The sequence below is a fragment of the Dinoponera quadriceps genome, unplaced genomic scaffold (assembly GCF_001313825.1).
Source record: "Dinoponera quadriceps isolate SergipeBrazil2010 unplaced genomic scaffold, ASM131382v1 scaffold9, whole genome shotgun sequence".
NCBI lineage: Eukaryota > Metazoa > Arthropoda > Insecta > Hymenoptera > Formicidae > Dinoponera > Dinoponera quadriceps.
Window position 1 is genome coordinate 436,866 of NW_014554295.1, and position 22,881 is coordinate 459,746.

General features: G+C 42.0%; 1 protein-coding gene and 1 long non-coding RNA gene across 8 annotated transcripts in view; one reads left to right on the forward strand and one right to left on the reverse strand.

Annotated features, from left to right (window-relative positions):
• Positions 1–22,881, forward strand: part of LOC106743458 (potassium voltage-gated channel protein Shal) — a 115,904-nt gene that overhangs the window by 12,385 nt on the left and 80,638 nt on the right. For all 5 annotated transcript variants that reach the window (XM_014617322.1, XM_014617316.1, XM_014617328.1 and 2 more), the window contains exon 2: positions 20,806–20,968. In XM_014617322.1, the coding sequence (XP_014472808.1) occupies positions 20,806–20,968 (163 nt within the window). The remainder of the gene's footprint in view (positions 1–20,805; positions 20,969–22,881) is intronic.
• Positions 20,809–22,043, reverse strand: LOC106743496. 3 transcript variants are annotated; one of them, XR_001374374.1, is made up of 4 exons: positions 21,940–22,043; positions 21,756–21,857; positions 21,603–21,677; positions 20,809–20,897 (listed from the first exon to the last, which is right to left on the reverse strand). It is a non-coding gene; the product is annotated as an uncharacterized LOC106743496 (long non-coding RNA). The 3 variants fall into 3 exon arrangements; XR_001374373.1 differs by having other exon boundaries at positions 21,922–22,043; XR_001374372.1 differs by having other exon boundaries at positions 21,756–22,043.

Here is a 22,881-nt window from a genome sequence, read left to right on the forward strand (position 1 = left end):
TCAATTTCGTCAAATTACGATTATATTACATCATGATGCAAAATATTGTCATTATCTTATTTATCTTAATTATTTTATTACTGCTACTTGAGAGATCTATTTGAACAGCTGGAAGATTTTGGATTAAGACTCATTTTAAGTGTCGTAGCGATAATTTGCGTCAGAATTCGAGACAAAATGCCATTTGCAAGAAGATATCATATAAAATCAAAATTACATTTGCGGATACACATATATACTTGCACGCATGCACACGTGTATATAAATCTTCATGTTCTCTCTGTACTGCACCACGCATAAAATTATATGTGGAACTTCGCCTCGAATTCTGTTGTGAATTATAGATCGTCTAAAGTAGACTTTAATCAGCGAGCTAATTATCGATCGAATAATTAAGCAAGTACTTTGCCTAACTTGTACTGCTGTAGAACAAATTTCGCTGGTACAGTTAGGCTTTCGAATTTGGGATCTTAATAACATCGAGAGTCACGCGTTTAAGATGATTCAGAGTAATAGAAGAAGAATCGCAAGAATCCAAAACTCCCGAACTACGAAACACGTAGGAAAGCACGTAGGAGGTCTGGAATTCTCCACGTTCCTTATGCTACGTGTAACGAAACCTCCGGTATCTTTAAAGTTCTTGAAGCATCCTGATATCTTGTGGGATACTCACTTAGTGCTTCCTTCTCGAGTTAACATCGAACCGCTTTTCGTTAAACGCGCGGTGTCGCGCGGACAGGAAAATCAATGGCTGCGCTGGTCATTTGTCATTAACGTGAAACACTGAAAAATGATTTCCGACGTGCCTCGTAACACGGTAGTTGTCTGGTTCTCGGACAAGCAGCGGCGTTAACAAGGTCCGATTTGTAATTCATGAAGCGCACAACGGGATGAATTCTGCACGCCGACTAAAAGAGGAGAATGAAAAAAGGCTCCTCGGCGTCTCCTGGCACTGCTAACGTTCCGTCGAATTCATTAACTTCGTAAAATGCATTGCCTCGGCTACGTTACTTACATCTCCTCGCTGCTGTGCGTTAACGAAAGGAGGAAGAAAAGCCGGGAAAGGGTCTAGACCGGCCAGTACTTACGTAGGTACGAACGAACGAACAGGAAAACTATCTTGAAAACGTAATATGAATTTGTCTCTATTAAATGGTGCGTCTTGCTTCTTACTTTAATTTAGTTGCGCGTAAATCATCATCTTAACGGTTCACTTCGATTAGGCTTATTTCGAGAACTACGCGCATGGTCGCCTTGAGTCTGGCGTTAATTCAAAATTGCATGTTCGCGGGCTATATCGAGTTAAGTTATGTTACTTGAAAGTTCCGCGGAATCTCCGATCGTTCTTGAGGGACACGGCCCCCCAGGAGCGAGAACAAATCTCTCTCCCACCGTCTCTCGTATTAAGCACATCGAAATTTTTCGTTCGCACAATTCAGTACGGGGAATTCTAGACAAGAAAAATAACTCGTGATTTTTGTTTTTCAATATAAGATATCTAATGATAATTTGTATTAAGTTGTAAGGGAAGTGAAAAAACCATTTGAGCTTAGTTTTAATTTTTTATTTTGATCTTATTTCACGTTCGTAAATTATACTTTCATCATTCCACACAAAAATGATACGTATTCTTCATTTAATAAATTTATTTTCCTCTCTCGCGACCTTCATCAGTGTGTTAAATCCGATCATTTTCATAAAATTACGCGCGACGAAAAGGATTTTAATGACAATTCGGAAACGGAGATTTACGTTTTTAATTTCACCCTTTTTCGAGAAATATATTTCATGTGTATATTTTTACTCGTTATAACAAGCGGATATTGATGGAGCGTTCGCACAAGATCGATCATTTTTATCTCTCTCTCTCTCTCTCTCTCTCTCTCTCTCTCTCTTTCTCTCTCTTTTTTTATTACCGATTCAATTACAATGTCGTCAGCAATTGACTTTCATATCTGGATCTGCATTATTGAGCAGCCTTTCGTGAAGCAATCTTTCGTGATCTAAAACGGGGGAATTCTGCGAGTAAGATAATAAGATTTTTATTTCATCGAGCCCCGTATCGATTACATCGATTGCGAGTTCACCGTAATGTTCTGCTCTTGTTCGCGCACTCTGCAGCGTTTTCATTTATCTTTTTTCTTCATTTATCTTTTTTCCTCCCGTTTTGCATTTGTTTATTCACCATTGTTAGCTCTGCTCTTCCCATAGGATCATCTTTCGTATGACCTTCCATCTATATCTCTATCGATCTGCCCGGCCCTGAGGCCGTGTGTACAAGGCTGGTTTGGGCGGGGTCATATCACGTGAAAAGAAAAATTGGCGGCGACAAATCGATACGCCTCGAATAGAAAGCCCCGAAACTCGATTTCGAGCGCGGGGGAACGACTTTTCCCGTGGAAATCCCCTCCCGTCGTCGTCGAGAAGTAGACGTTGCTCGCGACACAACGCTCGTCGTTTATCCGGCGAATTAAATTCTTATCACGTGTGAGGTACGTCGGAGGAAGAAATCGAAATAATTCTACGATCATGATTACACCGGATTATCGCCTGTGCGCTAAAATTCAACAAAACACTCGTGGGGACTCGAAGCCGACTAAATTGAAACTCGGATGTAGTGTTAGGCCAAGACGAGAGCTGCGAGTGACGTAATGAGCATATTTTTGATGCAATTACCTTGAATATATGCGAGTTGATCTGGAGAAACTTTCGAGCCTGAAGCAAGTCCGTTTGTCCGGAATGACCCAGTTGCTTGGCGCTAACACGCTTTTCTAGGACTATGGTGTTAACTACCAGTAAAGCCTCCAGCTTGCATTTGACAGAAACTCTGTTCTCCGTCCTTCTCTCTTCTCCTCTCCCTCGCTCTCTTGCGCTCGCTTTCGTTCGTTTTTGCTTCTTGTTCTTCGTACCACGATTCCACGTCGTTAACGCTCAAATCAGATCGTGCACCCGACACTGATTTACGCGTTTGATCACTTTTTATAACCTCGGGGATTAACTTTCTTAATCTTTGTTGTTATATTTTTCGGATCTTTGAGCGAATGCTCTCGCGGTATAAAATTCCAGGTTAAATCTGTTTTTTCCTGTTTTTATCCACGTGATTGTTTCCTCAGCAATTCAGCGTTGCTCATTTATTTGCTCACAAGCACGAGAGAGAGAGAGAGAGAGAGAGAGAGAGAGAGAGAGAGAGAGAGAGGGAGGGGGAGAGAGATGGGTGAAAAAAATCTTCGATCGGGAGAATGAAACAATCATCGTTCGATCGGCTGTGTACGTCACGGCGATAAAGAAGCAACAGAATCTCAACGATCAAAAAATTCGAGTCCAATTCCGCGATAATTTTTCACGCCCGTCCGATATCGCTTTAAAGCGGTTATCGTGCGCTGCCGTACCAGCCGATAGTGGCCGACTAAAAATAAAATAATATCGCCACTCGCCGGGCGTGACATTTAACGGTTACTCGCCCACGAATCGACCCGACTCCTTCAAACATAATTACCCTTTCTCATTAGCCTCTTTCACGGTTTACGGTCCGATCGGCCCCTCGTCGTCGCAGATAATCGCCGCGATAGAAGCGGCTCGCGATAAACTCGTAGTTGCCGGCCTGCGGCAAATTTTCTGTTATAAAAGTGCCTCATACAGCGGTGATGTTCTTGTATGCTTATTTATTTACTTAGCGTAGCGTTTGCTCGCCATGAAATAATATATGTAAACAAATGCATCCCTACGCGCCTTAATCGTGTTGTTATTAATTTAGCGTTGCGATTTTCGACACATTAATTTGTCTCTTCCGTTATGACTGTTATGTTATAATTAAAATTGAATCGACAGAATTTTTCGATACTGTTCCATTAGCATTACCCAGTTTATTCTGACATGCGTCTCATTCTCTTGATATTAGACTCGTCGATGCATCCTTATCTTTCGAAAGATTTTCTACCACATCGAGATTGAGACTGTAACGAAGTAGATAAGCCACTACCGAGCTAATAGTCTCGCGCGGTTTTCCATCGTGACGTAACACGTCATTCGCCTACAATTAGACTATATTCTGAACAGTTCTATCTCGCCCCAAATAGCGAGTACAGCACACACACACACACAAGCACAGATAATATCGGTCTAATTTTAGAATATCGTATCTAAGCGCGATCTAAGTGAGCGGGAGATTTGTGAAATTTTCACATCGTGATTTCGGGATCGCCGAATGCACATTGACGTGCGTATAAGATATCTGCGAGATTTCGATTAATCCTTTTCTTTATGATGTGTCTATATGTATTTTTAGAATGCAGGATTGAATCAATTTTCCGTAATTCATTAGCATGTATAATTCAATGCGAATAATTAATTAATCCCCTCTTTTCTTAATCGCAGTTAATGGCTGTATTTTTCTTTCGAGGGATATAGATTTTTCAGAGAAAAGTATTACATAAGGAATTATGATCCTTCGGTCGTAGCCTCCACGACGCGTTGGCGTGTACTAAACGGCCATTACGGTCTAAAACACGCAACGCGATTAATATGCGAGCTAATTGTTCAAGTTTCGGTAATTAAGGAGTTTCCGCCTGAAATCTCGCGCTGTGCGCGCCGATTACGCGAACGGATATTAATTCACCCTACGCGTCGGCCGAAAAGTTCCGCGCGATAAGAACTCGAGTAGCAACTACAATTGATATGCAGCTTTCGTGGTAAAAAGTTCAAACGCGTTTCCACCTTTCCCGAATTTGTCACACGTTGTTTAATTTTTATTCTTATCGTTAATTAAGGCAACCATCCTGTGTGCGCCGCGCGTTAACGTGGTCTCGGAGGTAATGAGAGCAAAGCGTTAATTTAATTAAAGCGTAAAAATAACTAACGACCGTGAAAAGATCTTAATTGCTCTCACTAATCTTGTTGCGTGCTTTCGGTTAATAGCGTCGCGATCGCATGGCACACGCCACCCTGTGAACTCGGAGAGATGGCCGATAATAAATTTACGTGATTATGCGCCCCGTTGTATCCGCTGTAATTCGGGAAAAACACCGGATCATGAGGTGTGTTAAACGTCGCTTTCTGGAAGTAGTAATTATAGAAGCGGGAAATAAGATGGATTAAAAACAGACAGACGTCTCCTTAAATTTACTCAACCGCGCTTAAAATCGTTGTAAGCGTGTCCTTTAATTGCGAATCGCTCAATAACTAGTAAAATGTGAAACATGTCAAGACAATAATAAACTCGAGCGCGAGTGAACAATGTAATTACGCGATTGTGTCTCGGATGCGACTTCGCGGATTATTTTAGAGTATTTCTTTTTTTTTTTTTTGCGAAATCGCACCTCCCTTTATCGTGAAGAGGCTGCGGGCAGCACAGTTGGAAGACGTAGTATCTGTCTATTGAAACAGCGTTAACGCAATGTCGACCTTCGTCGTCGGACAGCCCGAGAGAGACCGAAGTCTATTTATTCGACTCGCGAGAATTGAAACGCTCGCGTTGCGCTAACATCGCGTGTCATTAAATTGTTTTCCGGAAATCGATATAGGGACCACCTTCAAGTACAGTCCGCGCCTTCGGATTTCTCGAGAATCTCTTGGTCGCCTGCCAAGGATTGTTAGATCGTGGTGTTCGCGACCGCTCGCGTGTGTGTGTACGCGTAATGTACTCTAGGTTGTATTAATACGTACGAAATCGCAACGCGCTGCAATGTCGACCGGCTGTTTGTTAACGCTCCTCTCTCGCGGTTTACGCCGCTTAAATCCCGCCGAGATTCTCTTCTCGCGACAAACAATTCGCCGCAAATTAATTCGCCGTCGCGAATGTTTTTTTTCCCTTCTCCCTTCTCCCATCACCGAGGTGTAAGATTTAATTTCGTCACTTTGTATTTTGCACACGGGAAAAATAATCCCGTTGTTGCCGCGTGCTACTTTCTTTTCATCGCTGGTAAATGTGTCGTTCACCTATTTTTCTCTCATTTTTTCCACGCAATTATTTCTCCCTTCTCCTGCTGTTGCTTTTTTCTGCTTCTTTCTTTCCACACACGTTTTAATTGGAATATTTTTCCCTTTAGTCATCGCGGGATATTTTTTGTTTTTTTAATTGGATACGGCGTGTCTTTGTCATTCTTGCTAAAGAAGGAGAATAAGCGGAATATATTTATAAGTCGTAAGCTCCGATCATCTGAGTCGGTCATGTCGATCTTCTTCGCGCGATTTCAGACAGTTCGATGTTCTCTCTCTCTTTCTCTCTCTCTCTCTCTCTCTCTCTCTGTCGACTTGAGAGTACGAGCGTCTCAAGGTTGCTTGAAGTTATTTCACGGTGAAGAATTTCTCTCGGGATTTATCTGCTGGGGAAACTCATTTCGGAGATAAAACACTTTTTTTGAAGACTGTCTTTTCGTGGAAACGCCGTTATTTGCAGTTAATCTGACTGAGAATAAATTATTATTCACGACTCTACCGTCGCGAAATGCTCCGCTGTCAAAAAGTCGGTGGTGCTCCACGCGAATGTTCCCTTGCCGATTATTCTTTCGCGGGATGCCACCGAAACATCGTAAAACCAAGATAGAAAGACAAAAAACGGAAATAACCCGGGTGTAAATCACATTTATAGACAACAATACATGTAACGAGATCGTCGCGTTTCTCTCGGCGTTCTTCGTTAACCGTCCTTGATTGCGGCGTTAATTGGCGCATTTTGGTGTCTCGCGATGATTTACGACGATTTATCGCACATTACAAATTCTCGTCAGTTGCACCTCCGACGACCCGAAACCGGGAGTTCCGTTCGCTCGATCGTAATTGCATTCGGGGATTCATAATGCGCAAACGCATGCGTTTGAAACGCGTCGGAGGACCTCGACAATTAAAATGTATTCGCAGGAAGGATTCTTTTTCTCTGATGATGAGGTTACCGTCGATAAAATATAAAAGTTCTGTTCCCTGCCGCTTTTACGACTTACGCCATCAGCGCTCGCGGCTAATAAATTGCAGCGGCCGTAAAAGTTCCTTTATATCTTGCGCGAGCGGTAACGGTAGACATCGGTACTCAAGTCGCGTTATAAAGGATGAGGTAGGCGTAGTGTATTAGGATTTTAATCATGGATGTTGCGGAATCGTTAAGATCCCCGTATCTAATACTGCACGATTCAAATCATACGAGCAACGGCCAGTGTTTGCAGTGTTTCTTCGTTAAATCAGAACACTATCCACCTCGATTTTGAGCGTGAATTTAATTGACATTATTAATTAATCGCGATCGAAGTTAGATATTCAATAACATCTGATTTTGTTTCTTTTTCTCAAAATAAATGCCAATTTTCATGAAACATTATGTCTTAACATGATTTTTAAAATAAGGAGTATACGTATTGGAGAGGAGAAGGAAAGGGAGAAAGTCGGAATTGTGTTCTAATGATTTTCGCAGCTTCGTATGTCGACGACAAAGATTAATATTAGAGGCGCTGAGAGAAATATTCAGCATTTTTCAAATCTGTGCCGCAAATCAACAACGAGATACTGACACGTCCGAAGAAAAAGTGCGGTCGGTCCCGTTGTTTCATTACTTTATATCGAGCCGCGGGAGAAAAAGCTGGGCGTGTACTACGTCGGCGCAGGTGATTCGATGCACCGTGGCGGAGGAGTGCATCGTCCGTAATAATTCTCATTCATAATAGCGTGGGTGCGGTTTCGCGGAGCGTGCTATTGTGGTTTCGCGCGCGTATCTATCGCACGAATTCTTCAACGTTCACTACGACATGCATCTGGTGGCGCGATTCTGATTAACGACGACGACGGCGGTGGTGACGGCGACGATGATTCTCCGCATCCGGAAATAACGCGGCGACTAGCGAGCAAGTCCGATGCACCGCGCGGCCTTTAAATAATCTACTGCGCAGCGAGTAAAAATCCGCGAGAATCTCTCGCGAGACTCTCTACTGGCGCAGTTAGGACTTTCCCGATATCTCACGACGAAGTTTACACGTGCTGGCGATTGCCGACTTCGACGGCTTTGACTTGAAATCACTTGTCGAGATCAAATTAATTCGAGAGAAAGGGAGAGAGAAATTCGGCGCCATGCCGAATTGATTTTGCAACGAAGAGCGAAGTCTAACATTTTCCGCCGCGTTAAAGCAACGCTACGTGCGCGGAATATTGGTTGGGGGGGGGGNAGTCGTAACGCGGTGTGACCATAGTTATCCGTCATTTTACAACGTGCTCAGTCCCGGAATTTCGCGAGGCGGTTTTTTTCTCCAATAATTGAACGGTATATTGTAACGATTTACCTCGACAGAGATCGCTCGGCGATATTCGTAGATAGTCACGTAATACGGTGTAGAGGAATTAATCGATGTCGAGGCGGCCGGACGGGAGTTCGCGGGACCGTTTAAATTCCCAGACACGTACGTAAATCTAGCGCTCTCGCATTTGGCCGTCCGTTACCTCGCTCTTTGGCGATCGTTTTGACCAGTGGAACACGGTTATTACGTCGTCGTTAGAGCCGACCGTTGATCGCACAATGGCGCCGGCGATACGGGATCCGGTCTCGCGTTCGCAACGGATGGCTTCCGTGCGAAATCGAGGCTGATAAGATCATCCTGTTACTGTCACTCAAGCAACGCGCTTGATGGATTTTTCAACGACCACGCGGATCGACGTTGACATTGTGTACAACGGATATAACGACGCGCGATGGGAATTAAAGAGTTTTCTAGCTTCCAAGTCAATTTCATATTAAACGTTCATATTAAACTCGCTTGGACTCTACACGGAGAAAAAGATTTCTTTAGATTTAGTATTTCTATTTATCTGATTAAAGTTTGTTTCACAGAAACAACATATACGAAATATTATTTGTTTGAGCAAACATTTCATTGTCTCGTTCAAGGAAACTTTATTATTTAACGGAAAGAACGAATATTGTTTGACATAATATCCATTAATTAAATAAAATATTATTTGGTCATAATAAATATGTAAAATGAGACAAGTAATTTCTTCATAAGAAAATTATCTTTCGTTTCAAACAAATTTTTTATTTAAGATAGAGATACGTGTTCGTTGTATATGTATACAAATTGATATATGTAAATATATAAATTAATAGAGAAATATAAATTAGATAAATTAGAGGTCAGAGTAAAATCTTTTTCTCTATTGCGCGAACACAGAATGAATTAGCTTTGTTGATTAAGCCAGCTTTGTTAATTATCGGAAGATCCGTTTTAAATGATGCTCGTTCGACGAAACGTAACTACTGCGTTGAATTGCAAACCCTGCTCGGCGACGTGTAATCGATCGAAACCGCGAGATTTTTTGTCAAACGGTGGTATTAGAGATCTCGCTGAACTTCTTCGAACTTGCAATTAGGGCATGATAGATCGTCGACATTGATGTCGAAATCGTCTTTCCGCGGTACACCGCATCACCCGATTAATCAGGAACTTCGTATCACAGAGCTTATGGCATTCTGAAGTTGGAGAGAACTGTAGCAGACGGAATTAGGATAGGCTATAGAACGATTATGTATTTTCTTACCTGATTTTTACATGATTTGTATGATTCGAGATAATTCGTAACTTATATCATTCTAAAATTTTCCCAACAACATTTTATATCTCAGAGAGTAGAAATAACCTTCTCTCGACACAGTCTTAATGTTATTTGAGTTAAACGGATACTTTCTAATTGCATAGCACATTTTGTTATATTCCCCAAAATTAGCTCTATTATCAGCTTCGATATTTCGAATCTTCAAATAGAGTTTGAATCTTCGAATCTTCCAATTTCACTGTCAAACGTCGAATTATATCGAAGTTTCGAAAATGTCGAATAGTTCCTGCTCTCTTACGTACCGTAGTATTAAATAGCAAGCAGCGCTTACGGCAGATATAGCATGATTATTATTAATTCAATTTATCTCTGAAATACTTCGCACGGACCGAAAAACAAACAAGCAGTGGATTCATGGAAAAATCAATGACAGCGATTTCATTATTTCGTTCGCATTTACGTCTGCCAAAAAATAACGCGGTTAACCTTTCGCTTTATTTTCGCTCGATGTAGGCCAAGTGACGCAACTCGATAGCAACCTGATTTTCCAATGGGGGGAATCGGCGTAATGATAAATATCGTCGGATTGTTAAATCGCAAGTGTTCATTTAACAATGGACATTCACATAGAAAAAAACGGCAATTATCGGCTCTCGCCGGGAAAATCGTTGCGCCCGTTTAAGGGTCTCCATTCAAGAGTTTCGATTACTCCACTTGACCCTACATTGTTATATCGGCGGAGAGTGAATCCTAATTATATCCGTGGTGCTTTCAGAAATTGGAACGGCGGTGTCGGTGATCGGTTTAAATGGAGAAGGAGGGCGTCTTCATCGCGAATCCTTTGGCGTTTCCGTTCGTCGTTTGCGCCGAAATAATTTTCACCGTAGACCCGCAGGTGCGCGTTCGCACACGGCCTCGGGATCGCCTAGACCCGGTGCTAAATCCGCTTGCCGGTATGAGCCGACAGGTGCCAGCCGATCTCGAGCCAATCTTCTCTCTTCCACCACCCTGTGTCCCTCGGTTTCCGTCACCGTTGCCGTCGTCGCCGTCGTCGTCGTTGTCGGCCGAATAAATATACATACGTAAATGCGGTGGCGAGTGGGTTAAAAAAGAAGCGAATACCGAATTATACCGGTGATCGTGCCAGTTGTTCGTCTTTACGCGTGCGACAAGCTTCTTGCAAAATTGTCGCGACGCGGCGGTCGCATCGATTTTAGTCACGAACGCGACAATATTCTCGGCAACTGTTGTTATTTTTCCTCCCCGAGAGGTTGCAGGTTAGGTTAAGCAGGGGCAGGTTTTGTCCTCGATATTTAATGTCATCGATGAAATGACGATGTATGTGTTAGAAGAAAGAGAGAGAGAGAGAGATTTTCAGATTATGTAGTGTAATTTTGGACTTATGCATCCTCGTGCACTCGCGTTGTTGGTGGAACAATGAATTTCAGGATATCTAGAAAGAGAATCAATCCGCGTTGCAGGCTGCGTTCCAGTGCTAAATCCGTTCGCTCATGGAAGAGGATAGGTGTCAGAAAACTCCGCCAATTTTGCTCTTCACCTGCGTCTTCCACCGATATGCTATCATATTCGCGAGGGATATTTCAGTAGATTCTTTTCTTTTATTTAAGAAAGCTTTAGTTCCATCGCTGGAAAGTATTCAAATGTTTATTCTGGAGTGTTTTACGTTTTCACCAAATTCTTTGGTAGATCAAAATGAAGATAAATATACGATAAATAAATAAATAAGTAAATAAATATATATATATATATTTATGCATCAGTCATGATATTTAGCGGCGATATAATGTTCTCTCTCCAATCAGTTTTTAGATTAGAAGATGCTCATCGTAAGTATGGGAATTTCTGCATTAAGATATGAAACACTGCAATTTTCATGCCCCGCAACAACACTCGAGCTGCCAGCCGCTTCTTCTCCGTAATTCTTTCTCGTGACGGCGACTCTGACCTTTTACGGTCTTACAAACCTCGCGTATATCGATTAATACAAAAATAATTGCACGGTTAAGCTTTATTGCATACGGTCGACTCGTAAATAGCGGGGTTCTCTTTTCTGGGAAAGAAATCCTCGCCCGTTTCTGGGGCGCTCTGGTATATCGATTAACTCAGAAATAGCCGCGAGTGCGCTTAAAACGCTCTAAAAGGAGAGGCCCCTGCTCCATTTTATTCATGCGACTCATCATCATCGCGTGTTGCCGGCGATTCATGAAGCAGCGGGACCTTTTCGCATCGTGCAGCGGTACGTCGAGTACGTCGAAGCTCGCAGCCGACGCAGGTTGCGGCCCGTGTCTTCCCTCGTCTACGCCTCCGTCGTTTAAGTTATTACTACGGACGCGTCTCGCGCGGCACGGGGCGAGAATGCACTTTATTTTCAGACAACGCGCGCGAACACTTCGCGGCCAATGTGGAAAGCCGGTGGTTCGTCTTTTAATAGCACCTTGCATCTCGGTAGCCTACGGCGGACACCCGTATATACCGGGTGGCCCGAAAACGTCGCTCCGCCTGACGAAGATGCGGACGAACGAACGGGGAACGATGATGGCGTCGCCCGACCGATCGTTTCGCAGCGAATATAAATCCGTTTGTTTGCGATCGGGTCGACGCAGCATGTTGACCGGTCGTGGCGGAGTAGTCGAATCGCGGGTAAACGCGCCGGTCTCTTTGTCGGCCGTGAAACGCAGAACTGTGCCGTCACCGGCGGTAATTTGCATTAGGACTTGGTCGCGCGCCCCACGATTGTCGAGCGTGAAATTTATTTACGCGGCGGTTTGCAGTTTTACCCGTTCGTAGGACGTTATTTATGGACCATGCGTGCTGCGTGTTTATGCGGGTGTGTTGCGGGATATTATCGGCGAACAATGAGAGCCCGAATGTGAGTGAGATCCATGGAAAGTTCTTTGATATCGGATATTCATTGCGCGACGCAGATCAGCTCTCTCTCGTCCCATGCTGTTGGTAGACTCGTTAATATTAACGATCGGCGTTACCGTTTTCAGTTTCGTGTTTCGTCGATTTTATAAGGTTTCACAAATGGTATTTGTGTTTTCGCGGTAGCGCGTATACTGTTGCAGTATATTTATATAAACGTCAAGTCCGGCGTTGCGCGTCGTTTTTGATTCGATATACCTAGACGTGCTATAATTATATCGACACCCGGTGTACACGCATTGAGCTGTCTTTGTCAACGTTGACAACGAGGAGTAAACAGTTCGCACGCGATCGATTTCCCCGCCGTTTTTCCCCTTCAGTCAGGCAACATCATTTACTGCCTCGGCAGCAAATACAAATTCGTTAAAGCACCGGTAAAATGCATACCCGCGTCATCGCTAACGATTTCGTGGCGGATGAAGAATAACGATCTTGAATACGGTGTTTCCAGGACGCAGCCTGGGTGCCTGACGAGCGAATGTGAAATATGTATACTGCGTATTTAGCCGCAAATGTGTGTGTATCAATGTACCGAAAACGAACCTATATTAGGTCTGTTATTTTTAACCGTACTTTATCGCACTTTCTGCGCGTAAAGTGGGACAAGTGGATGTTCACGTTTTGGAGCGAGAAATGCGAAAGAAAAAATCGTAGAGAGAGGAACAAAAAGTCCAACCAACATGCAGCAAATGGATCGATAGAACTTTTATTTTGGATAACAGCTGACGACGGTGACTAGATGAATTCGATAAGAAATTTGATTTTAATTAAGTTTAATTAAGTATTCGTATAAATTATATATTTGTATATTTGATAACGCAATATGTACATATTTAATTGTTATGTCGTTATGTATATTTATGAAACAAGCAAAGCGGATGGTATTTTAATACTGACAGCCGCATGTGAATAATTTATTTTATTAACGAACATCTGATAAGAGTTGGACGACAACGCCCGTTTCGGATAGTTATTATTTCATGATCTAAATAACAGATTTAGTCTGGCAATTGGAATGCAAAATTAAAAGAAGCCAAGTGTCATCGTGTCACAAAGAAGAAACATTGTTAAAAATTCCTGGTCCTTTACGATCTTTCACCTCACGAATGTTGCTTGTAAAAGAAGTAGGTCACTATGACCGCTAAACAATAGCACGGAGCAAGAAAAGCGCGCAACCATGCGAGGTCGCTGCGGCGCGATGAGCCGGTGATGCATAGACCAGGCGTTAGAAGCTTTCGTTATACTGGCGTGATTGTCAGCGTAAGTCAAAGTTATGGCAAAAGCTCACATACACGTGAGCGAGTTCTACTCAAAATCCATATATCAACTATGAAATTTTTTCCAAGATAATTTATCGATGTACCGATACCCGTTCAGATTTGAAGCCTCTCGTTAAACGCAGCAAGAAAAATATACTGTCTCCGGTAGCGATGCATTGGAAGTACTGCTTTCACAATATGACACTGCTCGAAATTTTTCATTGTTCGAATTCCTCGTTTTTATCTCTTTATCGCAATATGCTTTTCTGAAAATGACTTTTCGATCCTTTTCTCATTCTCGACGAAATACATGCAAGAGAATGCAATCATCTCATATAACAATTGATAAAATTATTAAAAATAATGTAGCTCTTTATTTCATAGATAATAACGAATTCCTAAGAAATCTTAAGAAGTAATGAGCTATCAGCTTTATCAGTCATATAAATAAAAAATATTACAGGCTAATAAGAGTTCGAATCGCAGGTATCACGATGTCACACTTATTTCATCGCGGTATTATAATTGTCTTAACTTTACTCTTTGGACTGATTCGTTATGCCATCGAAATTATACGGTGCCGAAAAATATGCAATTCTCGCGTTGTGTACTTTATGAAAGTGTGCTCCGCGACCACCATATCGAGTCGATAAGGTGGAGTCATGTTGAACGTTTTTCGAAGTCGTCGAATATTTTGTCGTGTTGGTAGAATCGTGTTATTGGTTTTGCGCAGCTGGGGCCGCAATGTAAGGCCACGTTATTTGCTCGACTCGCAGTTTTTCCTTCGTCGCGTTGGAAAAGAAAACAATTTAATACTTTGAAGGCGCCAACAACGGGGAAACGTCGTTGTCCTTTTTCTACCTTGCGGCTTTCCTGGTGTTCTATCCCAAAGGCGTTTCTTTCTTACGTCATATTTTGTCGGTTTTGTAGCTACGCGTGGAACATGACTCAGAAGCGTTACTTAAAAGATTTAGAAGGGCAAATTTTATTGTGTGATATACTTGTAATATATAATTTTAACTTTTGATTACGTAATTTCCTAAAGAGATTCGATGTTTTTCTCCCACCGTCTCTAGTAAGAGATTTATCTATGAGATGGAAAACGAGTTTTTTTTTTATAATTAGTAGTAACTTAATTTATTAAATGCTTAAAAGTTAAACACATATCGGGTTGTTTCTTGTCGTAAGATCTCTCTTTTCAAGCTTTATTTCATCTCCATTCAGCAGACTATAATCTTTTATTTTACGTGCGCAAAGTAAACTACGCAAATTTTATTACACATTTACTCTGGGAAATAGTAATGTACAATTCAAGCAGAATTAGATATTGAATTAACTTCGAAAATAGTATCAACTGATTTATAAATACAACTCTTTACGGCAGCCCTGACACCATCAGACATCACAAAATCCCACGTGCCACGGCACTTCTAGAAAACATTCCTCTTCGTGCATTCCACCTGTACTGGTTCGTATTATTTATTATCTGACACGAATTTCCTGACGAAACGATTGAAATTTTTTGCTTATCTACAAACAGACACCGTTGTCGATGGTTATATATCAGGTTCCAAAACGGTTTGATCGCTTTTTTTTTTCGATGTAGTTCGGAAACGTAACCGACGGTCCAATGAGAGAACTTATTTCTCGAAAACGAGTTCTCCCATTGGACTATCATTTGCGTTCCGAGCTACATCGAAAAAAAGTTCAGAACGTTGCGAAACTCAGCGTACCACGAGAAACTAGTGATGTTTTTGTCTGTTTTAATAACTGTAGTTCTAATAACTGAGAAATCATAGAGAAAGATACGTTTCCCTTGCTTTTTTTCACCGTCAGATATCAATAAAAATAACATTTACAATTTACTATTGAATTTGTTTTGATCCTATTTACAATACTACGGATGAGAAGAAATATCACTTAAGAAGTCAGGGTGACCTTAATCTTTTGACGAGAGAAACGTTTTCGAAATTTTTTCTGCTGCGTCTTATTGCCGTGTACAAATTGAGGAATTGCATCTGGAACTTTTTTCAGTCCGATCATTGTGACTGATGAAAAAATCGTGACTGTCGTTACGACGAACATTCTGTACATTTAAAATGTGTCATACTTCTTACACGTGCTACATAACGTACCGATTATATTTTCACTCAGGTTAGTTCATAAAATTTTACACCGATCCTTACGCGAACTTTTCGCCGCCCGATGTAAAAACACGGAAGGGTGCGCAATTGTTCTCCTCTCAGCAGTTCTTCTCTCCGCCCATCGCGACGCCCTTCTGCTATGGGCTATTTGCGTACATAATAAATGCGCGTGTGAAACTGCTCCCGTGACGAAACGAGTTAAGGAAGTTCGCGAAGGTGACGACGTCGTGCAGAGCTCGGAACTTTGCTAATTCGTGAAACTTTTACGTTGAAAAGATGCCGTTGTGACCTGAGTTTCATCTCGACCCGATCGATCCGCGGACGTAGGCTTGCCGCCGCGACGCGCGATGAGAATTAACCGCGACGTCATTTTTTTCATTGTTGCGACGTTCTCTCTTAAATTCATACGAAAGCTCTAGAAAGAGAGAAAAAAAAGCAAAAGACTTTTTCCCTGAAGATCAACGAAGGATTGAAACCGACGCGTTGAGGAATTTCATCGGGACTCGCGTCAAGACTCCCTTCCCCTCGTCGAAGTTGGCTTTAACTTCAAATCTGAGTCATTGGTATCAATTTCTCAGACGAATACCGGCTGTAACGACGCGCGCTCTCAAATCTCGTGTCGGGGAAGCCGCGAGTAGTTAATAAACTTGTCCGGTTTGGCTTAACAAGTTAATATTGTGTGATCTTCGGACGCGATATTACAGGACCTTTTACTTACGTTGACGAAGGTTGTTTGTAATTTCACTACGAATTCGCAAGTGGTCGTGCGCAACCTCCGACGTGAAAACCCGACGCGCGTCTAAATCCCAAATAGTCGCTCAGACGGGCCGCCCAAAGCACGCTTTTCTAAAAATAGACTACTAATCCTACGTTTTCGCCGGCTGCCCTCTTCCTCTCCGCCAACCTTCCTAAATTCGCTGCTGCGTCGCGTGTCCCGACTACATTGACAAATAAGAAAAGTCAGTCTCCATCGGCCTGACCTGAGCACGTTCGCCTTGAACTCGCGCGACCTGCCATTTCTAACTTCTCTGCGCTCAATATTTTTCTATTTTAATCGAGCGGCGGAACGAAAGATGGTATCATTCGCATCCTGCGAGTGCATCCGCCGCCGGTAAATATCTTGTGAATGTTTCATCTTCTGAATCGCGCGTCGATTTGAACTACGTGTTCAAGAAATAAAATGCTTCTAATTTGCTTCTAATGCTGGGATTAAACTGGCATAGTAAGTTATATCTCGCAGAAATAAAGGAGATTCGCCTTAAAGAACGTAACTTCGACGAGTCCTCACATTTTTATAAAATAACTTTTTTATTAGCTTCTCTAATAAAAATTTATTCATTATTTTTAATCGGATATATCAGCTTGTTTACTAACAATCAGGCTCGCTCGTGTGGAAGGTATATCGTCGGTAGCTATGTAAAAAAGAATGAAACAAACGTTTAACAGATCGATAAGCAATTGACGTGAAAGATTATTTGTTAAATAAATAAAAAGTGCGCGAAAGAGCGGGAGGGCATAGATCGATAACACACGCGGCGGTGGCGGCGGATCACGTGCGCGAAATACGAGCGTACGAGCATCAGGTGAGAACTCGGCAGGACGAGTTTTCATGGTCGCTGTAAAAGTCCGTGGGAAACGTAAATCAGGGCCGAGGAGTGGGCCCGGGGGGCCGTAGGGTGTTGGAAAATTATTGCCAGCCGGGAAAACCGAGCTCAGGCGAAAGTTCGCGTGACCCGCAATTCCGGCTCGACTTTCACTCTTTTTTCTACTTCCGTCGGAAGAGTATCGATCGTATATGCGTAAGAAAAAAAGAAAATAAGAAAAATGTATCATTCGCAAATTGGTAGCAGTTGGAGGAATATTGTAGTAGTAATTGGAGGGGATGAAACCTAATAATTTAAAATAAATATAAATAAATGTATAGTTTATATTGTAGTATAGATAAAAATCGCATTGCAGAATTACATTTAAGTGTGAAACTACCAGTAAAAATTGTGTGTTTATTTAAATTTTGATATCGAGGAGAGCTATTCGAGAACCTGAAACAACAGCAAATCAATATTTATCAGTGTTACGTTTTTCTACCGTTAAAAACAACGAAATATGAATCGTTTCTTCTGAAACCAAACTATTTCAATTTGTCGGTACAGATATCTTGTTTTCATTGTTACGTGATATTATTGCGTTTTCTTTTATTGTAATTATTTTACAATGCATCGCGTCAACTTGCGCTGCTCTTCGTGATCGTAAATTCTACAACAGTTCAGGATTTCCAGTTAAAAATTAAAACATTTTTTTAATTTTTTGAATCGTGAGATTAATATATTTTAATCTGAAAATTCTAAAATTTGAATATTCTAACCGGCAAAAATCTAAAATTTATAAATTTATAAATTTTAGAATTTGTGAAATCTTAAATTTCGTAGATATTCTAAAATAAATAGTTAAAAAAATTCAAATGATGATTCATATGATGAATCTAGAGATCCAATACTTATCTTTTTATAAAAAATATACTAAAATTAGGGTAACATGAAATTAAGGCAACTTGTGAAGCATCTGTAAAATTGATTATCACAAATTCCAGAAGTATAACAGATTTCTATCATTTTCAAATTGAGTTAGCCAGGCTGTTCCATTGCGGTTGGGTTTCAGGCTTATAGATTCCCCTCTTCCAATTACTCAAGACATAATAAATGGCAGGTCTTGCGATAATATTGCGCAGGATATTGAGTGATCGATCGCTTCTGTCGGGAACATTTTTTTCCCGGCCTCGCGTCATGTCGTTTGCAGAATAGAGCCGCCTTTTTACCTCTCTTCTCGCGTCTCGACCCGAAATTGCGTGCGGTCCGAGAAATTCGCTGGAAAAAGGAACGATCTGTAGCTGTCGAGTGCAATCCATTACACTTCATTTTATCCCCGTCTCCATCGGCATTCTCCCTTTTCCGCGCACCCGGCTTCTTTTGATCTCTCTCGAGTGAGGCATGTCGGCAGAATAAACGATCGCTATTGTGCGCGGTATAACGTTGTTTCTGATCCCCAGTGATAATTTGACTCCTTCTTTTCGGTATCTGGGGAGTGTCAAGTGCCGACATCATCTTTCTTCTTCCCCTGGAATTTTTACACGATCAAACGATACCTCTTACGATTTCAAACGCGAACACGTCTGAATCATTGACGATGATATTTTGTACGTGCTATGATTGGATACGAGAATTAACGTATCTTCGGATGTTAATCACGATGCTTTAATCGTTCGATTCCTCTCGATACGTCTTTCCCCGACATTCGTCTCACCACCGGTCGCAAGCGTAGGTTTCATCTCGCTCGAGAACGAAGGATACAGGTATGTCGCGAATAAACCCGCGACGGAAAGTTCCGACGTGCGCGACGAATCGCAGAATACGAAAGTGTCGGTGCGATAAGATGAGAGAACTTTTTTAAGCGTCTGTGTTGGAGATATCCCCGCTTGTGTGAGGTTATTCGCGATAGACTCGATGTTGCTCAACGGGGAACCAAATGCGCGACGAGTACTTTAAACCGCTTATATATATATATATATATATCCGAATGTTGCAACTGGAGTGACTCGCGACGGAAAATTACGTTACTTCAGACGTTACGTCAGACTTTTCATGTTTATTCGATAGTTCCGTCGATACTCGCTACGAGTACGACGTGGCTTAATATTTCGCTGGATGAATAGATATGAATTCCCTCTTTGCTATTTAGGAATTTTCAAGTTTCACAGTATACCATCGCGTTCAAATACCAGACCCGTCGGCATTTAGAATTGACGAGTTCATCAAAGTCATCCTTGAAATCTAACGAAGCCTGATTCGGGCGAGATCTAACTTCCAGTTTCAATAATAAACCGCCCGCGCGCGTTGACGAGGAGACGAAACACGGGGGCAACTTTAGACATTCCATTACAAAACGGGAATTGCACACGCACACACACACACACTCATAGGCGTGGCTGGTGCAATTTTCATGGAATGCGAACATTTCGTGAAGTGCGTCGCGAGTTCGTCACGCGGGCACAAGTTAAACCGGACTCGCGTATTTGCTCCGCTACAGCGTGTGTTTGCTTACGCTACCCGATACGCGGTAAATATGTAAAGGGTGCGGACTGCGAGGCAACCTTGCGGGAAGCGGTCGGCAGCTAACATTGCGAGCGAACAGCGGAAAAGTTTTACGGGTCGGACGTTCGCACGACTGTAAAACGAGGATGGACGTTACCTTTCACGGCTGAATTCTTCAAGCGCGCTATGAATTATCCACGCCTACCTCACCGTTTTTCTTCCGTATCTCCCGCGACCGACGACGCGTTCCTCCCGCGATAACGTTAGGAATGCATAATTTCGTCGTGCTTTCTAAACATTTGACCGGCTCGTTCGTCTAAGCCGTCTCGTCGCGTCGCCCCGGCAATGTTCATAACAATGCAAATGACTTTCTGTTGCGCCGAGTATGACTCTCGCTCGGAGTTGTTTGTATGTATGCGAAATGAATGAGCACCCACGAGGTTTCGAGGTCTTCAAGGTATGCGAAATGTAGGGGATTATAGAATATGTAGTCCCTGGACTGAGCGTGAATTCCGGCCACTTCTGAAAGCGGTGAGATTTGGAATTTTAAATTTATGGTACGATAACCGCGATCCTTCCTCTCTTTCTCGTGCTGTCAAAACTGGAAATTCCTCAGATGCGAGATTTCTATAAATTTAGCAATCTTACGATTCGCAGACATCTATGTCATTGTGCTTCAGAATGCGTATGAATATCGGTGACGAAATCGATTGAATAACGCGCTCATTAAATAATGATATTCGATTTTTGTTTGATGTAAGTGTTTGATTTTCCATAAATGTTATGATACATGGAATAAGTTGTGGAATAGTTCCTTTAAAAGATATTTCTTCTTATCTGTTTCAGCTACGGTGACATGGTTCCGAAAACGATCGCGGGAAAAATCGTCGGGGGTGTATGCTCCTTGAGCGGTGTCCTAGTGATCGCTTTACCGGTACCTGTAATCGTCAGTAATTTCAGCAGAATATATCATCAAAACCAACGTGCCGACAAGCGGAAGGCGCAGAGGGTGAGTGTATCTTGATCATATCTCTTTTTCATTTTTATACATATGTAATTTTCGATACATTCTCTTAAAGGCCATTCAACAATTACGTCACGTTAAATTTGACACATTTTATACCTCTCTCCTTTCCCTCCCTTTCGTCATAATTTTTGTTCAAATATTTGTTCTCTTCCAATATTACGTGACATAAAGAATTATCACCCGTGATATATTGAATAAAAACAAAGTTCATAATCATATTACAAATAATAATTATTAGACTGCAGGCTATCTTTCTTTAAACTACAAAGAATTTTTAGGCATAATATAAAAAATTAATTGCTTTATTTTATAATTTTCATTAGTAAAAGTCGCGTTTTTGAAAGAATAAATATTTAAAATTGACACTTTGATTATTAACACAAAACTGTGACAAAACTAAAATTTTCACCGAATGTCATCAAATATGTCACAAATGCAAACAAGGGAGATACCACGCGCATCCATATTTACAAGTTATGCTTATGTATATGTATATCTAATTGGTACTCCATGGCCTTTATTCTCTCCTACGCTGCCATCACAGACCGTCACGCAAGTTAATAGACCACTCTCCTCCCTCTCGTGGTGTAACGTGTTGAATAGTCCCTTAACTCACGTTTTTACTATTTTTTCACGTTGAACGTATCGGAGTTGGACGGATCGAAGAGGTCGTCCCTTACATCTCCCCCTGCTATTTAATAAGCCTTTTCTAAGTCTATATTTTATAAAAATTATTTATTAATTTAAAATTTATTTATTTTATACATACCAATAATGCGTATGCATTGTAGTGTCATAGTTTCACGTACGACGTCTCTCGCGTCGTCTCGTGAAATGCCGTCGCCTATTCCTCGCGTGAAACGTCGCACATCTACAAATAGCCGCGCGTCATTATTCGCACCACCGGGTGTACACTTTATTCCATCACAACGTACATCGATACTTCTGCATACCGTCTTCGGGCTAGAAAACTCGTCCAGCTAACTCAAGGCCGGTTCTGCCTTAACGAAGTCGCGAGCAAAGCAGAGCGACACGAGGAGCTCTCCTCCCGTTGTTTTCGCTGTGCCTCTCGCGTGACTGTTACTATAATAAGAATCACGACGCACTATAAATAAAAAATGCGGTCTATTATGAGGCGTGCCGAAATAGTGTCGTCGGCACGCGACGATATTTGCGCGTATGCGCGGGATTTCATCGGAATAATTTCTCGAACACACGGTATTACAATCACTATTTCATTTACCGTTATTAATTTAAACCCCTCCATCGGCGGTCCGTAGAAAGAAGCTCACAAATCTTTCATCGATGCCGACGAAACGTAAACTTTGGAATTCCGAGAGAAGTAGAGTACTCCTATTTATATGTTTGCCTGTAAAATTTTTACAACGGCGACATGTAAATAATACAGAAAGCGAAATATCGAATACATATACCTATAAGAAATAAGCCATAAGAAATTGCAACACGCGTAAGTAGACTTTTACACAGTGCTATCGGGAATGACGGGCGGCGGATGGAGCAAATAAATTCCACGGCCGACATTCCCGAAGGTGAGGAACTCTCTCCTGTCGCCATTTTCATATCCCCCCAATATCGACGTTCCGAAGATATTTCTTCCATTATAGGGAGGAAGTGGCGGTCCCAGTCGGGTCGCAGTCGATGACACGTTACTTCGTTTTGCGTCGTCGTTCCCAGAAGTCGGACGATTTATTCTCACTCGCGTGGTAGCTTGCAACTTCGTCCCCGTGGCACACTTACGAGCATTTAACTGAGCATTTCGCCGACGCCTCGGCTAATGTCATTGAAGGAGGAAAACGAGTCACCCCGCCCGCCGAAGGAGAGTGTCGCGACACCTTTTTTTCGGCTTTTCACACGCGAAATCATTTTAGCGCGAT